This window comes from Plasmodium gallinaceum (genome assembly GCF_900005855.1).
Source record: "Plasmodium gallinaceum strain 8A genome assembly, contig: PGAL8A_v1_152, whole genome shotgun sequence".
Taxonomy (NCBI): Eukaryota; Apicomplexa; class Aconoidasida; order Haemosporida; family Plasmodiidae; genus Plasmodium; species Plasmodium gallinaceum.
Genome location: NW_021628316.1, coordinates 1,123,799 through 1,144,675, shown reverse-complemented (window position 1 = coordinate 1,144,675; position 20,877 = coordinate 1,123,799). Strand labels below are relative to the sequence as shown.

Below are 20,877 nucleotides of genomic sequence, written 5' to 3'. Positions count from 1 at the left end.
AAATAACTTAGATTTGATTGATGAAAGCAAAGAAAATGAAGATAATAAAGATAGAAATTTGAATTATGAAAAAGAAAAAGCTAATGAATTTGAAACTATGTTTTTAAAAAATTTAGAAGAAATAAGAAGTTTCGAAAGAGGAGTGTTGAACTTAACTGAAGAAGAATATGCATATATATCAAATACAGTAAATTCATTGGGATTTCGATTTATTGAAATTCCTATTGAAAAACTTAAAAATGAAAAAAGAAACACCTATTCTTCTATATCTAAAAGGCATTTAAATGAAATCAAAAATTTACGCTGTTCTTTATCTAATAATATATATGATGCTGGAAAGAGAAAATCGAAAAAGTCATTCGACAAATATTACTCAAAAGAAGAATTAGGTAGTAAAGAAAATGACAAAGATACAAAAAATATATCAAATGAAGATGATAAAAAATGTAATACAAAAGAATCAAATTATATAAATGAGAAAAATAGTGTAACTCAAAAATATACTAAAAGTGGAATGGTTAATGCAAGATCAAATGAACATGAAAAGATATATAATAAAAGTTTAAAAAAAAATGAAACAGATAATAAAAATTGTAAAAATTCATATGGTTCTATATCAAATGTTGGAACAGGAAATATGTCTAAATGTTCTAGTAAAAAAGAGGATGCAAAAGAGATGCAAAAGAAAAGGCAAAGAAATATTAGTTTACAATATGATAATTTGAATGAAGAATATGAACAACACAACAAGACATATAAAAAAAGAAATTATAAAACAAAAAATCCTTGGAAAAATTATTGTTTTAAAATATTACATAAATTAAAAAAAAAAGAAAGTAGTTGTTGGTTTTTAAAACCAGTAAATCCAGAATTAGATGGAGTACCTAATTATTTAAATGTTATTACTTATCCAATGGATTTCGAAACAATAGAAAAAAAATTATTAAATAATAAATATGATAATCCATTTGAATGGCAACAAGATGTAAGACAAATATTTTTCAATGCATTTACTTACCATAAAGTAAAAAATGATGTTTGGAATGATGCCTATAAATTAGCTAAAGAATTTGATAAATTAATAAAAGAAAATTCAGAAATGAAAAAAATATTAAATGAATATACAAAAAATACCAATTCTATCTATCTAGATATGAAACAATATAATGAAATATTAAATGATAAATATAGTCATGATGACAATAATAGTAGTACAAATAGCAGTACTATAAGTAGTAATAGTAGTGATGATATGAGTACTGGTAATTATAACTATCATAAAAATGATAGTAAAAACTTAGGAAAAAAAAATAATATGATAGGATCATTAAATAATATGAATTCAAGTCAAATATATCTACAGCAAAATAAAAATAAAAAAGGAGAAAAAATTAATAAAACTAATAAAATTACAACAAATGCCCTGAAAAATTCCCGTGAAAATAATAGAAATAAAAAAGAAAATTCTCTAACAGCAGATGATATTGATTTTGATCCACCAAGTATGGGAACAATTCCAGATCCACCTGGAATTCAAAAAATAGGAATTAATGATAAAGGTCTAAATAATTATCAAGTAAAATTACTTTTCAAAAATTTACGAAGATTAGCACCAAATCAAAGAAGAGCAGCATTAGAAATAATACAAGATGATTTAGGTATATTGGCGGAGAATCATATGTTTGATAGATATTTTACATTCGATACCGATTTATTATCTATTGAAAAACAAAAAAGAATCTTTCTGTATATTAATCATATGGGTAGAATAAATTTGGAACAATATAAAGCTTCTTTAATATCATCAGAACAAATTCCTAATTGCAATATAGGTAAAGGAAAAATATGTGGTAAAAATATAGGAAATAAAAACTATTTGAAAAATAATACGCATTATGATAAACATAGAACAAGTAGATATTCATCATCGTCATCTAACTCTTCTGATTCATCTTCATCAAACTCCTCAGATTCCTCTTCCTATTCAACATCCAGTGATGAAACTGAATCAGAAAGTGATTCAGATATGGATTCAGATTCTTACGATAAAAAAAAAGTAAAAAGGCATTTCTCCAATGAAAGAAAAAAAGAAATATCAAATAGATTTTTTGATAGTAATAGAAGAAAATCATTGCCTCAATACAAACCGGTGGATGAAAATAAAAAAAATTTAGAAATTAGAGAAGATGTTATGGGAATGCATGCTGATTTTTTAGCATCTATGGATACACCAAAAAATCAAAAGAAAAATCTTAAAAATTCAGAAAGTGCTTGGCCTGAATGGAAAGGACAAGTTATTCAACAAGCCATCTTAACTCAACATCAAACTAATGCTCCAATAAATAAAAAAGAATTAATAGCTGAAGGATATGATGCTAAAATATAGATAAATTTAGATATTGAATAATTAGAAAAAATAAAAATGGAAATTTCATTTGCATTTTTATAGAAATTGATGAAGACATATATTTTAATTAATAGATATTAACAAATAAAAATATACATAGATATTTACATGAATAAATATATAAACATTTAATAATAAAAATCATATATATATATGGATATAAATAGGTAAATCTATGGAAGTATAGCAAATAAAAGGATAAAATAAAATGAATAAATTAGAATATACATACATACAGAATAATAAAGATAAATAAATTAATAAATGTTAACACATTTATATAGTAGATGTATGAAGAGAAATAAAAAGATTTAAAGATGCATTAATATAAAGTATGTAAAAGTAAGTCATTAAATTAACAACTTTAATAAATTTGTATGATAAACATATATAAATGTTTTAATTTATAAATTAAACAACGGGATGTATATTGAAATTTTTTAAAAATATAATTGGAAGAAAGAAAAGAAAAGAAATTTATAAAATTAGGAAAATTAATTTATGTAAAAATCGAAAGTTCAGAAAAAATTTAACAATAAAAAAGTAGTATGATATATAAATCTTTGAAAGGAAAAATAATTAAGAAATTATTATTTTTAAAATTATATATAAAGATTGTAAAATTTCTTTTTATCATGTATTATTTAGTTAAACAGATTAATAATATTGTTGTATACTTATGTATTTATATGTATTCCTGTAAAAACAAATATTCTATGGTACTTATAAAGTATATTTTCCATTTTGCTTTTTATTGTTTCTTTCAAAAAGAAGAATATGCATTTACAAAGTAAACTTAAAAAAAAATTAAATTATGAACATAAACACATTTTTTTTTTTAGATATATATACTTTATTTTTTTATTATTCTTTTGTGCCTTATAAAAATTTTGTATACTTTTTAATTTTGAAGAGAAATTTAACTAACATTCTTTATTCTTTTTGTTGTTTACGTTAAAATATATATGTTAACAAATAAGTAAAATATAAATTTAAAACGTAAAAATATATTAGAAATTTTTTTTTTTTTAGCTTGTAAGAGAATAATTAGCATCATAAAATCGGTAAAAATAAAAATGAAAAACTTTTATTTATGAGATAGTTTTCAAAATAAAAGAGCATGTATTTCATTTTGCTAAGTTTCTTCATTTTTCATATTTAAAATAAAAGTTTGAAAACTAATAACATAATAGTATATATTATTTATTGAAAGGACATAAATTAAAATTAAACTTTTTTTTTTCTTTTTTAATTTAAATGAGAAAAAGAAAAAAGCAAAATAATAATAGAAGCCACATGAATAAACATAAAATTATATTTGTTATATGAACAAAAAAAAAAAAAAAAAAAATTGAGCTAAATAAAATAAAAAATATAAGCACTTGTAAAATAAAAAAATATGTTTAAAAAATAGTTTGATAGATTAAAATATAATAAAAATTATTAACTGAATAATATAAAAAGATATTTGTTCAAATGAAGTATAAGGAAAATGCATTTAATGGACAATAAAAAAAAAAAAAACTTCATAAATAAGAATATTAAATAAAAAAAATAATGATTAATATATAGAATATATTAAAATGTATTCTTACAAATAAATGGGAAAAAAAAAAGTAAAAATAAGGATTTGCAAATATATTTTTACAAATTAAGAAACTTTTTTAATCTATTATTAATCCGTTTTCTTCATTTTTTCTTTAATGTAAGTGGAATGTGATTTTATATTGTCTTTTGAAAAATTTTCTTGAATTAGCTGTTTCATATTTTTAATAGCTTTAGCTGGATCTAACCCCTTAGGACAACACATTGTACAATTCATAATTCCATGACATCTATATAACTTCATTGTATCATTAATGTCCATTAATCGTTCTTTCGTATATTCATCTCTACTATCAACTATCCATCTATAAGCTTGCATTAATGTAGCTGGACCTAAATAATATTCGGGGTTCCACCAATAAGAAGGACACGATGTAGAGCAAGACGCACACATTATACATTCATATAGACCATCTAATTTTTTTCTATCTTCAATCGACTGATAAAATTCTTTTTGCCCTTTTTCTTTTTTTGTTTTTCTTTTTAACCACGGATCAATAGATTTATATTGATTGTAAAAATTAGTTAAATCTGGCACTAAATCTTTCATTACATATAAATTTGGTAAAGGATGTATTTCTGTAATTTCATTTTTGTTTTTATTTACTTCTGTTAAACAAGCTAAGCCATTTTTTCCATCAATATTCATTGCACAACTTCCGCATATACCTTCTCTGCAACTCCTTCTAAAAGATAATGTTGAATCAATTTCATCTTTAATTTTTATTAAGACATCTAAAACCATTGGCCCACAATTATTTATATCCACCTCAAATGTTTGCATTTTTGGCCTTTTATTATTTTCAGGATTATATCTAAATATTGAAAATTTTTTTAATTGAGATTCTTCATCTTTCTTTATTTCATTATATTCTTTGTTCACTGACTCTTTATTTATAGATTTTTTATTTAATGATTCCTGAATAGTTGAAAATCTTACATTATTACAATAATTCCATGATTTATACTTAAATAAATTTATAACAAATTTTAATTCATTTTTGTTTATCATTTTTTATCATTTAAAAAAAAAAAAAAAAAAAAAAAAAAAAAAGAATTTACATATATATACATATATATAAAATAAAATATACATAAAAATAATATTAATTTTCAATCAGTAAATACATATATATATATATATTTATGAAAATTTTTTCTATTGTTACTATTTCTCAAATTGTTTTTTTTATGAATTCATAAAATTTTGTTAAAAAATAATGTGTACAAAATACAATAAATTTAATTACTTAAAATATATATATGTTAACTTAAAAAACAAAAAAAAAAAAAAAATATAAAAAATTTAAAATATAAACAAAATATTATGAAATATAAATACAAAATAAAAAAATAGAAAACTGCAATATTTAAAAAAAAACATATTTTATAAAAAAATATAATGTTAAAAAGTTCCTACCTTCGAATATTTCAATGCATGCTACTTTTTTCATTTTATCATTTTCATATTATCCAATTTCATTTTAAATTATTTTATTTAAATTTAAAAAGTTTTACATTTTATTACTTTTAATATATTTAAATATGTTGTAAAAACTTAAAAAAAATATACATATATAATTTTATATAGTTAAATAGGATCTTTTAAACACACACTATGTACTTTAAAAACGAATTCATCAAAATAAAAGCTTTCGCTATGAATATTAAGAATATGATATTATACAAACCTTATAACTTGTTTTAAACATTTCAATTTATATATTTTTACATTGTTTTTTAAAATTATAAAACATTTATTCCTAAAATTATTTTAAAAAAAAAAAAAAAAAAAAAAAAACTTTTTATATTAGTTTATATATATAATTTTCAATGAACTATACAAGCAATTAATTATTTATTGCCATTTCATTTTAAATATTATACATTTTATGATCTCAATTCACATAAAAAGTTTTAAAATAATTATTCAATTAGATGTAAGTAGTTTAAAAGTATTCCATTAATGAAGAAAATAATTCGAGAGTTATAAAATAGCTCATTTACCTTTTATCTATACATGCACAAGTTTTTTATAGAATCTCATGTTGTATATATTACATAGAGAAGCAACAAAAAAAGGAAATGAAAACAAAACATTATATTATATATATTCTTTTTATAAAACTGTTAATTTAAAAAAATAATGTCAATTAAAAAAAAAAATGTATATACTATAATTTACGTCATCCTTACTTAGATGTATTATTAAGAAGAAAAAATTTCTCTTACACATTAATTTTTTAAAACAATCTATATTGTACTAAAAAAGATGATAAATAACATGAATTTTAAAAAGTTCTTTTCTAATTCAAAAATTCTGTTGTATATTTATTTATATAAATAAAAAAGGATAAGGTAAATAATTAGTAAATAATAATTTATTCTATGATTTTTTTTTTTTTTTTTTCTAGCATACGATTTACTATATTTTTTGTAAAAAAATAGTATATTATAGTTCATTTTATTTAAAGTTAAGATAAACTACTAAAAAATCGATTTTGTTTTTATTTATAATTTTATACTTTCATCCTAAAATAATTTGATAGCATATTAGGATAGTAATAATGTATTATAATTCCATATATGCTTAAATATATGCATTGTATCTTAATTTACTTTTTTGTGCTATATTTCCACTATAAAATAAAAATTTAATTTTTTTATTTTACAGTAATATCACATCCTTATAATTCAAATGTAATAAAAATAAATTTGCATATTTAACCTTATCTTTAAAAAATAAAAAGAGAATATAAAATAAAAAATTAAAAAAAAATAATTTAATAATTGACCCCTGTAAAAACTAAATACTGAAAAGAACAATTTTTTAAGTATTATGAAGTGTTTAAAAGGATGATAAATTTTAAGAAATACTTGCGTATTCATGGATACCAATAATTTTTGAGTACAAAATATGATAAATATAAAATAGATTAATCGCTATAAAAAAAATTGTAAAAAATACGTTAATTTTTTTTTTTTTATTTTAAACGATATTTTCAAATAGGTTAAAATTAATTTTTAATAATTATAAAAAAAGAAATATACAAATAAAATTTCTTTTGGAGTGTAACTGATATTTATTTTACAATAAAAAAATTGTCATGCTAATTATAAAAAGCGTATGCATAAATATACGTGTATATTTTTTATGGTATTTTGAATAGTTCTCAGCTTGTAGATTCATATTGAAAAGTGTTCTTAAATGAAAAAGATATTAAAAAAAAAAAAAAAAAAAAAAAAATTTCTAGTTCATTTTAAATATAATATTCTATAAATATTATATATCAATCCATTAATGTATATGTAAATTTATTTTTTCAACTTTATATATTTTCATTTAAAATAATACTATTTAAAAATAAAAGTACATTTTTTTTGTTTTTTTCATATATTTTTTAATCAAGAATTAAAAAAAATAAAAGTTCCAAAATAAAATTATATAAATATATAATAAAAATTAAATACTAAAAGAAAAAAAAATTTTATCAAATGTATACATTTTTTTACAATTTTTTATCCCCTTATATGAAAAATAAATTAATAACATATTTTTTGTTTTTTTATTTATTTTTTTTTTAATTTTCATACAATTTTATATCATTTTATATATTTTAATTATTATTATTTTATATATATATAAGTATAATTTATAAATAAATTTAAGAAGGAATAATAAAAAAAAAATATTAAAAAAAAAGTTGATATAATATATATGATTTTTATATAAAATTTTGTAATTTTTCAAAATTTTTTTTTATTTATACAAGTATTTTTATTGTGTAAATATATATAGAGATATATAAGTTTTTTTCATTTTTTTTAAAATTAAAAATGTAGAATTATGATAAATGAGTTTTAATAATGTAATACTACTTACACGTTTATTTTTATTACTTATTTTTACATAACAAATAATGTAGTGTACTCTTAAAAATGTTTTGAATTATATATAATTTTTATTTCAATTTAAAATATTAAAAATAGAAAAGTATATGTAATAAAATATGTATATATATAAATATATATATTTATATATATATATATATGTACATACATATTTACATGAATGTATCATTTTTAATAAAATAAAAAAAAAATTTTTTTAAGGAACATTTTTCTTTTTTATAAATAAAATAAAAATATAATTAAACTACAATATACTATTGATGGTTTTATTTTAACATATGTTAAGGATATTATAGCCATATAATATTTCAATTGATGCATATATATATATTTATATATATATTATATAAATTCATTTATATTAAGTGGTAAATTATGCAAACATTTCAAAAACCAGAAAATGCTCTCAAGAGAGCAGAAGAATTGCAATTTATTGGGCAAAATGAAGATGCTCTTCAGATTCTTCACAGCGCAATTGGTCATAGAACTTTTCGATTACAAGGATGGCATATATTGCAAGAACAAATAATGTTAAGATATATTGAATTTTGTTTATACTTAGAAAAATTAAGTTTAGTTAAAGATGGTTTACATCAATATAGAATTATATGCCAACATGGAAACATAGCATCATTAGGTAAAGTTATAACAGATTTTAGAGATAAAGCAGAAGAAAAAGTAAGAGTAGCAAAAGAAAATGTTATTTTAAACAAAGAAAAAATAGAACAAGAAGAAAGTAATGTAGATATAACAGAGAAAATATTAATGTCTTCATTAGATATTGAAATATCAGGAAAATATGAAAGAAAATTACAAAATGCATATAGAATATGTATGGAAACATATAAAATGATTTTAGAAATATTAAGAGCTACACCAAAATTAGAAAGAGCATATCATGAAACGGCAAAAAAAGCATTAATTTTTTGTAAGGAAAATAAGAGGTTAACAGAATTTAAAAAATTAAGCGATTTATTAAGAAACCATTACAATTTAATATTAAGAGGAAAGCATAAACCAGAATATCAGTCGTTACTTAAAATTGAATACCATTTAGAAACGAAAATAATTCAATTGGAAACAGCATGTGAGTTAAATATGTGGAAAGAAGCATCAAATATCGCTGAAGACATTTATAATTTAAATATGCATGATTATTTTTATAAGTGTTTAAAATCAAATCAAATTGAACCTGATTTAGTACCTGTTGTTGATAATTTACCGTCAAGCAAAAATTTAACTACAGAAGAAAATAAGAAAGAGAAAGAAAACCAAGATAAAACAGAAAATACAAAATTAGGAGAGGATTCACCAAAAACAGAAGATGATAAAAAAGAAAATAAAACTATTAATGAACAGCCAAATTCTGAAATAAATGAAAGTGGAAATGCAAATTATGGATTATCAAAATCAAAAGAAAAATTAAGAAAATGGATTGCCATTTTTTATGAAAAGATGGCAGACATTTTGTTTGTTTATGAAAGCGAACTGTTTCATGGGTTAGCATGGTTAAAATATTGTTTTCATATTTTAAATTATAAAAAGAATATATCAGAAAAAGAAAAATCCTTCATTTGCACCAAAGCGGTTTTAGCTGTTTTATCAATACCTTTAATTGGAAATAAAAAAAAGAATGAAGATTATGCAAAGGTTTTTGAAGCACATAAAAAAATGTCACAACTATTAGGTCATTCGAGCGTTCCTATAAAAGAATCTTTAAAAAATGGGCTAAAAATAAAAAATATTTTAAATTACGCAGATGAAAATGTACAAAAATTATATGCCTTAATTGAAAATAAATTTACTCCTCTGAGCTTATGTTTAGAATGTGAAAGTTTATTAAAAGAGTTAGAAAACACAGAAAATAAAGTTTATATTAAAAAAATTAAAGAGGTAATTTTTCATAAGTTAATTTTACAATTATCTAAAGTGTATAGTTATATATCCATTGATTATTTCATTGAGTATATATGCCCAGACCATTTTATATCATGGAATGAAGCAGAAAAAATGTTGGTTGATTTAGTGTATCAAAAAGAATTAGAAATGCGAATCGATTTAACTATAAAGGCTATTTATTTTGGAGATAATGAAAATATTAATAGTAGCAAACTGATTAAAGAATCACTCATGAATATGTACAATGATCTTCAAAATGGATTAAAGATGATTAACGAAACTATTTTTATAGAAAACGAAGTGGAAAATTTAAATATGACCACTTTAACATATGAAGAAGAATTTGATTTATTAGATAAGGGAAATAAGGTTATTAATTATAATACTGCAAGTATAGAAGATATTATAGAAAATGAGGTTTTTGATGAAAAACCGATTGAAGATGAAAAATTGCTAAAAAAAATATATGATAAAATAGATGAGGAGCATCAAAAAATACAGTTATTAAATGAAGAACATAATAAAAAGAGAAGAGAATTATTAAAGAAACAAAAAGAACAAGAGCAAGTACAACTGAAAATAAAAATGGAAAAAAAATTATTAGAAGAAAAATTAGAAAAAGAAAAAAAAGAAGAATTAGCAAGAAAAGGAGAAAAATTAAGAATAAAAGAAGAAAAAACAAAGAAAAAATCTGAAGCAGCAGAACAAATGTTAAAAGAAATTAAAAAATTATGTACTAACAACTCAACTAAAATTTTAATGAAAGGAAAATATTTGGATGAAATAACCATTGAAGATATATTGAATGGTTATGTTGATTTTGATGATATAGAAGAAGCACAAGAAAAATTACGCTTAAACGAAAGAAATGAAATTATAAAAATTAGAAAAATAGAGGCAAAACAAGTAGATCATTTTTTCAGGGCATTGAGACAAGTAGAACTTAGCCATATGAACAGATGGATAGCCCAAGTATTTCAGGAAGATACTGAAATTTTATTACAAGAACAAAAAGCAGCAGAAGAAGAACAAAAAGCGGATTTTGAAGCAGCTCTTAAAGAAAAGGAAGAATATCTTAAATTTTCTAATGATATTGAAGAATTTACTAAGAATGAAATGAAATCAAGAATTGCAGAATTTGAAAAAAATTTAAAAGCTCAGAAAGAGCGATTACATAAATTACTAAAAGACGAAAAAATTCAAAGGGCAAAAGAAAGGAGAGATCAACATATAAGAAAAATAAAAGCGGAAGAAGAAAGAAAAAGAAGAGAAGAAGAAGAAGAGAGATTGTTGAAGGAGGAAATGGAAAGAAAAAAAAGAGAAGAAGCAAAAAAAAAGAAACTCGACGAAGTAAGTAGAATTCAAAGAGAAAAAGATCTTGAGATAGAAATGCGATTAAGAAAAAAGAAAGAAGAAGAATTAAGAAATGGAGAAAGAATGCATAGAAAGCCATCAATTGATGATGTTTTGTTATGGAGAAGAGGAGAAAAACCCAATTCTCAAAATGAAATGGAAAATTTAAAAAGAGTTGATGAAACTGTAGATGGATATAAATCCAAAGATAAAAACTTCGATAGCTTTTCTCATAAGGATAAATCAGACAGAAGAGATAGAAAAGATTGGTCAAGTAGAGAGAGAGAAAAAGATAGAGAGAGAGAACACAAAAGGGATAGAGAAAAAGATAGAGATAGAGAACACAAAAGAGATAGAGAAAAAGATAGAGAAAGGGAACATAAAAGGGATAGAGAAAAAGATAGAGACAAAGAACACAAAAGAGATAGAGATAGGGAAAGAGAAAAAGATAGAGAAAGAGATAGAGATAGAGATAGAGAAAAAGATAGAGAAAGAGATAGAGAAAGAGATAGAGAAAGAGATAGGGATAGGGAACACAAAAGAGACAGAGAACATAAAAGAGATAGAGATAGAGATAGAGATAGAGATAGAAAAAGCGACAAAGATATTAGAAGAAGTGAACGAGATAAAGATGAAAGGAGAAGTAAAGAAGATAAAAAAGAAAGAGATTATAAAAAAGATAGAGATGAGAGAAAAGATAGAGACGCAAAAAAAAGTGAAAGAAGTAGCAAAAGGGATTATGAAAAAAGAAGAGATAAAGAGATAACTAAAAGAAATGATACTGATGATAAAAATAAGAATTCGTGGAATCTAAGAGAAGATCCAGATTTTAAAAGAAAATGTGATATGAATGATGAAGATAAAAAAAATTGGAGAGATAAAATAAAATCAAATGAGATAGAAAAACATTCAGAAGAAAATCAAAACAAAATAAATGAAAATAAAGAAAAAGAACATACAAACGAAGAAATACCAAATGATCAAGTTAAGGCAGAAGTTTCAGATGGAGGAGATTTCACGGTTTTTAAAAAAAAAAAAAGAAATTTCGTAAGATCCTTTATGAAAGCATAAAAACATTTCTATAAAATTTTTAATGAGTTATTCTACATTTTTTTTTTTTTTTTTTTATTATTAATTATTTTACTATTTTGTCTTTTAGCACATAAGATACTATTTGTCAATAATAGATCCTTTTATGTATTAAAGGCTCAATTAATATATATTTTATAGATTTTAAAAAATTTACATTTTATTTTATATTTACATAAGTTTAAACAAAACAATTTTCTTCAATGAGATAAACAAAATATGTATATTTTTTTTATCCATATATTGATATTACATTCATAATTATATTGAAATAATTTATATTTAACTCTAATATATTGTTAAAATTTATTAAATAAAAAAAAAGGGAAAAAATGAGAAAGAGTTTAAAAATGTGTATGCTATATATATTAATACCTATTGTTCTATTCTTTTTTTTTTTTTTTTTTAAGCTTTGTATAAATTTAAAACATTTTTTTATTCATTTTATATATTTTCATAATAACTATAGCAATCAAAATTTATATAAGTTAAAATTAATAAATAATAATTAATAATCAATAATAGAGGAAGCATACCACTATAAAAGTATTTAAATTTTAAAATAAACTTTATTTTAGATTTGAACTTCTGAAAATAATTTAAAATTGATAAAGAAAATTCTTATATTTTTTTTAATTTTTCTTGCACGCTTTAATTACTTTTCTTGTTTCATAATTTTTTTTTTTAAATATTTTTTTTACAATTATGTATTTGTTTTAAAAAAAAAAAAAAAAAAATTTTACACGTATGTAAAGCTTTTCCTTTTATGTTTTTAATGGAAATATTAATGTATAAAAAACTAAACTTAACTTTGTTTTTTTATGTAACATTTTTTTAAAAGAAAAAAAAGATTTAAAACTTTTAAAAATTTCAAATATTAGAAGAAAAATACAAAAAATGGCAGGCCAATCTGAGAAAAAGAGACTAAAGAAAGCTAAAAATTTTATTATTTATGCTTCTACATTTTTTAGCATTTTTTCAGTAAAAATATATATATATATATATAAAATAAGCAATTTTTTGTCTATATAAAAATAATCCATAATTTTTTTTTTTATAGTTCACTTATATTTTATTCTTATTTTATTATAGAAATAATTTAATAACAAAATATATCTTTTCTTTGCATTGTTTACTATTTTTTTGCTATTATTATTCAATTAAAAATATACATTATGGTATAATTACTGGGATTAACTTTACGTAAAAAATAAAAAATAATAATAAATAAATATTAAATATATTTTAAAAAATGTTTATGTCTATAGTTTTAAATAGAATATACCTAATGGAGACATAAAAATATATATATATATATATTTTTTTTTTTTTAAATACAGTTATTATACTGATGTTCTAATTTTATCCTTAATTATCAATATAGGACTATATTATTCTTTTAAGTTTTTTTATTTATATTTAATTATACCAATATATGCAATATTTAAAATTTTTAATTTTATTTTCAAGTATTTTTTAAGTTCTCCGGTAATTCACATCATTTAAATAATAGAAAAAATTCAAAAAGAAAAGAATGTTTTATTATAATAGAAATTGCTTTTATTTTCATTAATATATCTAATTCATATCATATTTATTTGTTTTAATTTTTATTTTTTTTTTATTAGATTGATAATTTAGAATCATTAAAGAAAAAGGAAAAGACGGAAAAGAAAAAAACAAAAGTAGTATATAAGAAGGTTTATTAAAAATAAAAAGTAGATTATTACTAATTTTTTTTTTTTTTTTACATTGTTTTCAAATTGAAAAAAATATAATAAAAATAATTTTGTTAATTTTATTTAAATATATTTTTTAAAAAAATATTTAGCTTTTGTAGTTTTATCTTTTAGAAATTAAGCTACTAAGCAAAAATTGTAATAAATATATAAGAACAATTTAAGATTTTAAATGGAGTAAAATGAAAAAAATACTTAAAACATATATGAAAAATATTTTAGTTAATACCATCAACTTAAAAAAAAAATTTAAATAATATTAATTTTTGTTTAATTATTTTTAAATATTGCTTATTTACTTAAAAAAGTTTATATATAATAAAAAAAGAATTAATAATTAACTAATACACATATAATTTCATTTATCAAATGCACATATATATATATATATATATATATATATATATATATATATATATATATATAAATAAATATATCAACCCATGATAAAATTTTTAATTGATTTCTGATATTTAAGAAATTAATAAATCACACTACATGAAAAAAAAAAAATATATATCTATAAAAATGATAATATATAAGTAATAAATTTTTTTTTTCTTATTTTTTCTTTTTGTTAAAATTTAAAAGTATCTCTATTTCTTCTTGAGGTAGCTTTACTTTTAAAATTTTTTTATAACTTTACAGATGTAATTTTTTTTTTTTAAGTTTTGTATTTTTTTTATCATTATACAAATACTTAATGAATTCAAAAAGGAAAATAGAAAAAGCATAATAAAATAAACTGAAGTTAAAAAAATGAAATAGAACTGAATAATTATCTATAAATAACGAATGTTATTATAATAAATTCTAAATATTTATTTTATTATTTTGTTATTAAATTTTTTATTATTATAATTAATATATAAAAGGATATTGTTTCTTTTCTAATTAAACGATTGAAATTTATTTTGTAGTATGAAGTGATAATAAACAAAGAAAGATAAGGATAAACAAAAAAAAATAAAATAAAAAATAATAAAATAAGATAAAACATATTAAATAAAACTTTTCTTTTTTTCTATATTTCTAATGATTTATATGGTATATAATTAATTTGTACATTCACTGTTTTTATTGTATTAGTTAAATCTTTAAAGTTATACTAGTAATAACATAATTTTTAAGATTATCTTATACTTTTTTTTTTTTAAAGAATAATTTAAAATATTATATTAATTTATTTTCTAAATACTAAATTTTAAGACGATTTATGTTTATTTTTTGCTTTCTTCTTAAGAAAAATAGATTCATTAAAAATTATTTCATAAAAAAGATTTAATTTATTATTATTATTTATTTTTTTTTTTTTCTATTTCTATTAATAGTATGATAATTTCTGATGTAATTTATGTGTTATTTCATCTTTATTCTATAATGTAAAAGCATTGAGGAAAATATATATTTATCTAATTTTATATTTAAATGAATGAATTTAAATTAAATATTTATTTAAATTTTTATATTCTCAGGTATTCTAAGCATTTTTATTTTAACTCCATTTGATTCTTCTATTCTTTATTTTAATCTAATAAAATTTATTTAATTTTACTAAATTTTAAATATACTTTTTTAATATTTATTCAACATATGAAATTCTTATTGATATTTAATTCAAAGTATATATATTACTTTTTAAAATATATATATACCTTTATGACTATTTTTATTTAATAAATTATAAGAATATGAAAAAAAAATATATAATTTTTAATTAATAATTTTATTAATAAATTTCACTTTTTTTTTTTTTTTTTTTAATTACAATTTTACAGATGATATAAAATAATAATATTACACTAAGTTAAAATACATATAATAAAAAAAAATAAAAAATAGATTCTTATTAACTACAAACTTTATTAAAATGAATAAATTTATTAAATACAAAATGATGAACTTATAAAATTTTATTTATTGTATGTGATAATTTATATTCCAAATTTTTTTTTTTAATATAATAATTTATAATAATTTTTTAAATTATTCTTCTACATTACTTTTTTTTTTTTAATTTTAATTAAATATCCTTTATATATTAAAATAAGTTTTTCATCTCATTTGAAATAAAGTTTTTCTTACACTTTACATTTTGAATAAATTAATAAAAATAAAAATAAAATATTCATTTCTATATTAATATATTTATTTATATATATACTTTTGGAAGTTATTATTGAATACACCACATTGTGTAATTTTTTATAATTTAAATTTATATATTTTTTTTTTATTTTTATCTTATTATATATTTCTTTCTTTTTTTTTTTTTTTTTTTTTTTTTTTCCCCTTCTATCCTTATATCCATATTTTATTTTTTTATATATTTTTCATGCTTTATTTTTTAATTTTTATTATATTTGAATTTTACTTTTTCATAAATATTAAGAATGCCAAATTTATACTTCGTAATAAGATGGTTATGCAAAGCAATTGTAAGATCTTTATTTAGAGATGTGAATGTTATAAATCCTGAAAATGTACCATTATATGGGTCAGTTATATTTGTAGGAAATCATAATAATCAATTTATTGATGCATGTGTGTTAGTAGCAAATATACCAAGACAAGTAAAATTTATAGTAGCTGAAAAATCTATGAAAAGAGCAGTTATAGGTAAGTTGGCTAGTATTATTGGATGCATAAGTGTAAAAAGACCACAAGATTTGAAATTTAAAGGAATTGGTAATATCTTTTGGGAAATAGGAGATATAAGAATAAAAGGAGTCAATACAAGATTTAGATTAGATGTTCAGATTGGGGATAAATTAATGACACAAAATAAAATTTTTTGTGTTACTAAAATTGAATCAGAAACTGAATTGCTTATTCAAGAAGCTATAAATATAGAATGTGACGATAAAGTTAATGGGGTTCCTTTTAAAATAATACCAAAAGTAAATCAAAGTGATGTATATAATTTAGTCACTAATAGTTTAAAAAATGGAGATACTATAGGAATTTTTCCAGAAGGAGGATCTCATGATAGAACAAATTTGTTACCATTAAAACCAGGTGTTGCTATTATGACATTATGTGCTTTAGCAGATGGAATTGAAGATGTTTCTATTATACCTGTAGGATTATCATATTCTAAACTTTATCAATTGCAAGGTTGTGTGACTTTATTCTATGGAAATGCAATAATGATATCCCAAGATTTATGTAAAGATTATAATAATAATCATAGAGAAACAATAAGTAAATTGCTAACAAAAATAGAAGAAGGTATGAGAAGCTGTATGTTAACATCGAAAGATCATGAAACAAGTAGATGTATAGAACTATGTGTTAGCTTATATACACCTGAACGAATGACCATATCAAAAAATAAAATTTATAATAATTTACAATTATTCTGTAAAATGTTTTGGAAATTCGGTAATACAAAAGTTATTAAAAATTTATGTTATCAATTACAATGTTATGAAAAGTTATTACAAGCAAATAAAATAAAAGATGATGAAGTATGGATGCTTAAACAATCCACTTCAGCAGCAACCTTAAAATTCATTGAGCATATTTGTAGTGTTATTTTTTGTGTAATTTTTGGTATGACATTTTCATTATTATGGTTACCTTTAGTTTTAATTTCTATACATTTAGCTGAAAAACATAGAGAAGATGCACTTAAAAATAGCACCGTAAAAATTCAAGGTTGTGATGTAGTATCTAGCTATAAAGTTTTAGTATTAATTGTTTTATTACCAACTTTTAATCTTTTTTATGGTTTAATTTTTAGTCTTTACCTTTACGAAACATGGATAAAAAGAATAATATTTACATTTTTAAGTATATGCATACTACCAATATGTTATTATATTAATTTAAACTATTCCGTTCAAATTCCTACTTTATTAAGACAAATGAAAATTTTATTAAAAGTTATATGTGGAAAGATTAATGTTTGGAGAGATAATGAAAGAGAATTAATTAGTACAAGACATGAACTTCAATTGAAAGTTCGTGAATTAGTATCAACTTTAGGACCTAATGTTTCGGATGATTTTCTTGAACAACTATATAGAAATATTCCGAAATTTGTTGTTGATGCAGATACAAAAAGATTAATAAGAGGAAAAGATGAATGGGTTCCTATTTTACAACGTTCTCAGTTGGAATATAAAGAAGAAATTTTGTAATATAAAAAAAAGAAAAAAAATTGTAAGGAATATCTAGTTAAATGTAATATACATAAGGCATATGCATATAAATATATATAAATATGTTATATATATATATAAATATGTTATATATATATAAATATGTTATATATATATAAATATGTTATATATATATAAATATGTTATATATATAATTTTTATTCTTTTTTTTTTCATTACATAATGTATATTTTTTGAAAATTATTTATTACAATATTTATTTAAATATATATTTTATGTAATTCTTTTATTCTATTTTTTGTTCCTTTTACATAAAACTCTTGAATACTTATATATATGTAGTAGCTCTGATTAACAAAATACTATATTTTATAAATATTTTTTTATGTCAAAAAATTTTTTTTATTTTCATACTATGCACATTTAAAAATCTATATAGATATTTTAAAATTATTTGTTTTTTGTTTTTTGTTTTTTGTTATATTTTTCATCTTTAATTTTTATATAAACGTTCATATATTGAAAAAATAACTTATATATAGTTTCATAAGGATAAAACACTTAATTCTATCAAATATGTCTAATTTGAAGAATCTTGTTATTTTAAGTAGTTTTATATTTTTAACTATATATATCACCTTTTTTGAAATTTTTATGTTTTACTTAGTAAAAATTATAGGATTTATAAATTTCTTAAATTTTAGTAAAAGTAAAAATTTTGAGTAAATAACAAAAAAAAAAAAAAAAAAAACATTAATTGCTTTATAAAAAACAAATTAAGAAAAGATTTTTATATATAGAATATCCGAATGTTTATAAAAAATTTAGTTGTTATATTATTATCACAGATATATTTTATTATTATATTTTTATTCCATTAGAATATGGAAGTTATTTATTTTATTTTTTTGTTTTTTTTTTTTCATTCTTTCTTAATTTTGCATTTATTAATAGTACTACAAATTAAATTAAGAAAAGTTTTATAAAATATAGAAATAAACGTAAATAAGAATGTTAGTAACGAATAAATGGTATAAAAGAAATTTAAGAAAGAATTTTTATTTTTTTCATCATCAGTTAATGGATTTTCTTTAAGACTTTTAAAAATATATTTCATCATATATTTTTCTTTTTCTAAATGTGTTTGCTTCTTTTTTTTTACTATAACTAATAAATTGATTAATGAATTGTCATTATTAATCTTAATTCCTTCATTCAGTACTTTAATTGATTTATCATACTCACCTAACATAAAATATCCTTTAGCCAATCTAAAATAAATCTTAATATTATTTTTATCATTTTCTTGTGCTAATAATGAATATTTAACACATTCAGAATATTTATTTAACTTCATATAACCTTGAGCAATATTACTACAATATGTTGAATGTAATTTTTGAAAAGTTTGTAATCTTTCATTTTTCAATTCGTCTTTTTTTGATAAAATATAATTTATCGTCCTTAATCCCCTTTCCCATATTTTTAGTGCTCCTTCATAATCCCCTTTGTTATATTTTTCATTTGCATCATCTTTAGTTTCTTTTTCATCATCACTACATTTTAAATTCATTGAATCATTTAAGATTTTACTTTTCTTCTCATTGTCTTCCTCCTTTGTATTATCTTTTTTAGTACCTTTTTCACATATTTCATCTTTTTTATTTTCTTCAACACTTAAATTAGTACTTTTCTTTAAATTTATTGAGTGTTTGTTGTTTTCATTATCAATATTATATTCTATCTTATCAACATCATTATTTTTTTTTTCATTGTCATATTTAACTTTTTTTTCATCTAAATTTTCAAAATTTTTTAAATAGATATCTTCCATACATAAATCCATTTTACTTTTAATAATTTTTATTTATTAATTTTCCTATTTTTCTTTTTCAATAATTGTTATCATTTATATATATATATATAAATATAAATATATATATATATATATTAATAAATATAAAGAAAAATATTTTATCTTTTAATTTTTATACATGGACTGTTTTTGTATCTTATCATTAGATTATTTTTATTCTTAAACTGTTTTAGCAGAGAAAAATTTAATTTTTTCATATTTTATGATATATTCTAAAAAATAAATAAAAAAAAAAAAAAAAAAAAAAAAAAAAAAAAGTAAATAACAAAAAATAAAAAATAAAATACAGTTATGTACTAAAAAATTGGATAAAATATATTTAATAAAGTTATACTTAATTAGGAATAATTAATAATAAAGAATTAAAACTTGATACATATGAAAATTATATGCATTATAAATAACTTGTACAAAATATTATTAAAAATATATATATATATATAATTATTATTTTCATGTTATTTTTGTTATATTTTACACAAGTGTTTAAAGTTCACATATTTTTTTTTAATAATTCTCAAATTTTATATAAAATTGATATTATGAAATTTTTGAATGGATGCATTATTTATTTTTATTCTATTTTTCAAAATGTCTTAATTCTACGTTTTGTAAAACTCATAGGCATTAGGAAAATTTTAAATTAATGTTATAAAAATTACCAAAATAATTAAATTACTTCAAACTTTTATAGATAAGAATATGTTTTTTTCAGTTGTATTTATAAAGTTCCAATAAAACAATGAATGTTATTAAAATAAATATACGTATATACATGTATAATATTCTTTTTATAATTTAATTACATATAATAAATTATCTAAAAGAATCCTTATATATATATATATATATATATATATATATATATAT

At 19.2% G+C, this 20,877-nt stretch overlaps 6 protein-coding genes across 6 annotated transcripts in view; 4 read left to right on the top strand and 2 right to left on the bottom strand.

Moving 5' to 3' along the window:
- Positions 1-2,386, top strand: part of PGAL8A_00527600 (bromodomain protein, putative) — a gene marked incomplete at both ends in the record, with an annotated part of 3,654 nt that extends 1,268 nt beyond the window's left edge. The window contains one exon of the mRNA XM_028674116.1: positions 1-2,386. This exon is cut by the window's left edge and continues 1,268 nt beyond it. Coding sequence (XP_028530501.1) covers positions 1-2,386 — 2,386 coding nt within the window.
- Positions 2,387-4,082: 1,696 nt separating this feature from the next.
- On the bottom strand, positions 4,083-5,024 carry PGAL8A_00527500 (iron-sulfur subunit of succinate dehydrogenase, putative; the record flags this gene model as incomplete). Its single annotated transcript, XM_028674115.1, has 1 exon — positions 4,083-5,024. One exon carries the CDS (start codon positions 5,022-5,024, stop codon positions 4,083-4,085), a length of 942 nt encoding a protein of 313 aa, XP_028530500.1.
- A 3,275-nt stretch (positions 5,025-8,299) lies between these two features.
- Positions 8,300-12,247, top strand: PGAL8A_00527400 (eukaryotic translation initiation factor 3 subunit, putative; the record flags this gene model as incomplete). The annotated part of the gene is made up of 1 exon (XM_028674114.1): positions 8,300-12,247. The coding sequence occupies one exon, from the start codon at positions 8,300-8,302 to the stop codon at positions 12,245-12,247; it is 3,948 nt and encodes a 1,315-aa protein (XP_028530499.1).
- Positions 12,248-13,162: 915 nt separating this feature from the next.
- PGAL8A_00527300 (conserved protein, unknown function) lies at positions 13,163-13,974 on the top strand (the record flags this gene model as incomplete). The annotated part of the gene is made up of 4 exons (XM_028674113.1): positions 13,163-13,246; positions 13,326-13,468; positions 13,606-13,753; positions 13,894-13,974. 4 exons carry the CDS (start codon positions 13,163-13,165, stop codon positions 13,972-13,974), a joined length of 456 nt encoding a protein of 151 aa, XP_028530498.1.
- A 2,423-nt stretch (positions 13,975-16,397) lies between these two features.
- Positions 16,398-18,149, top strand: PGAL8A_00527200 (glycerol-3-phosphate acyltransferase, putative; the record flags this gene model as incomplete). Its single annotated transcript, XM_028674112.1, has 1 exon — positions 16,398-18,149. The coding sequence occupies one exon, from the start codon at positions 16,398-16,400 to the stop codon at positions 18,147-18,149; it is 1,752 nt and encodes a 583-aa protein (XP_028530497.1).
- Positions 18,150-19,053: 904 nt separating this feature from the next.
- PGAL8A_00527100 (tetratricopeptide repeat family protein, putative) lies at positions 19,054-19,977 on the bottom strand (the record flags this gene model as incomplete). The annotated part of the gene is made up of 1 exon (XM_028674111.1): positions 19,054-19,977. The coding sequence occupies one exon, from the start codon at positions 19,975-19,977 to the stop codon at positions 19,054-19,056; it is 924 nt and encodes a 307-aa protein (XP_028530496.1).
- Between the last annotated feature and the right edge of the window lie 900 nt (positions 19,978-20,877).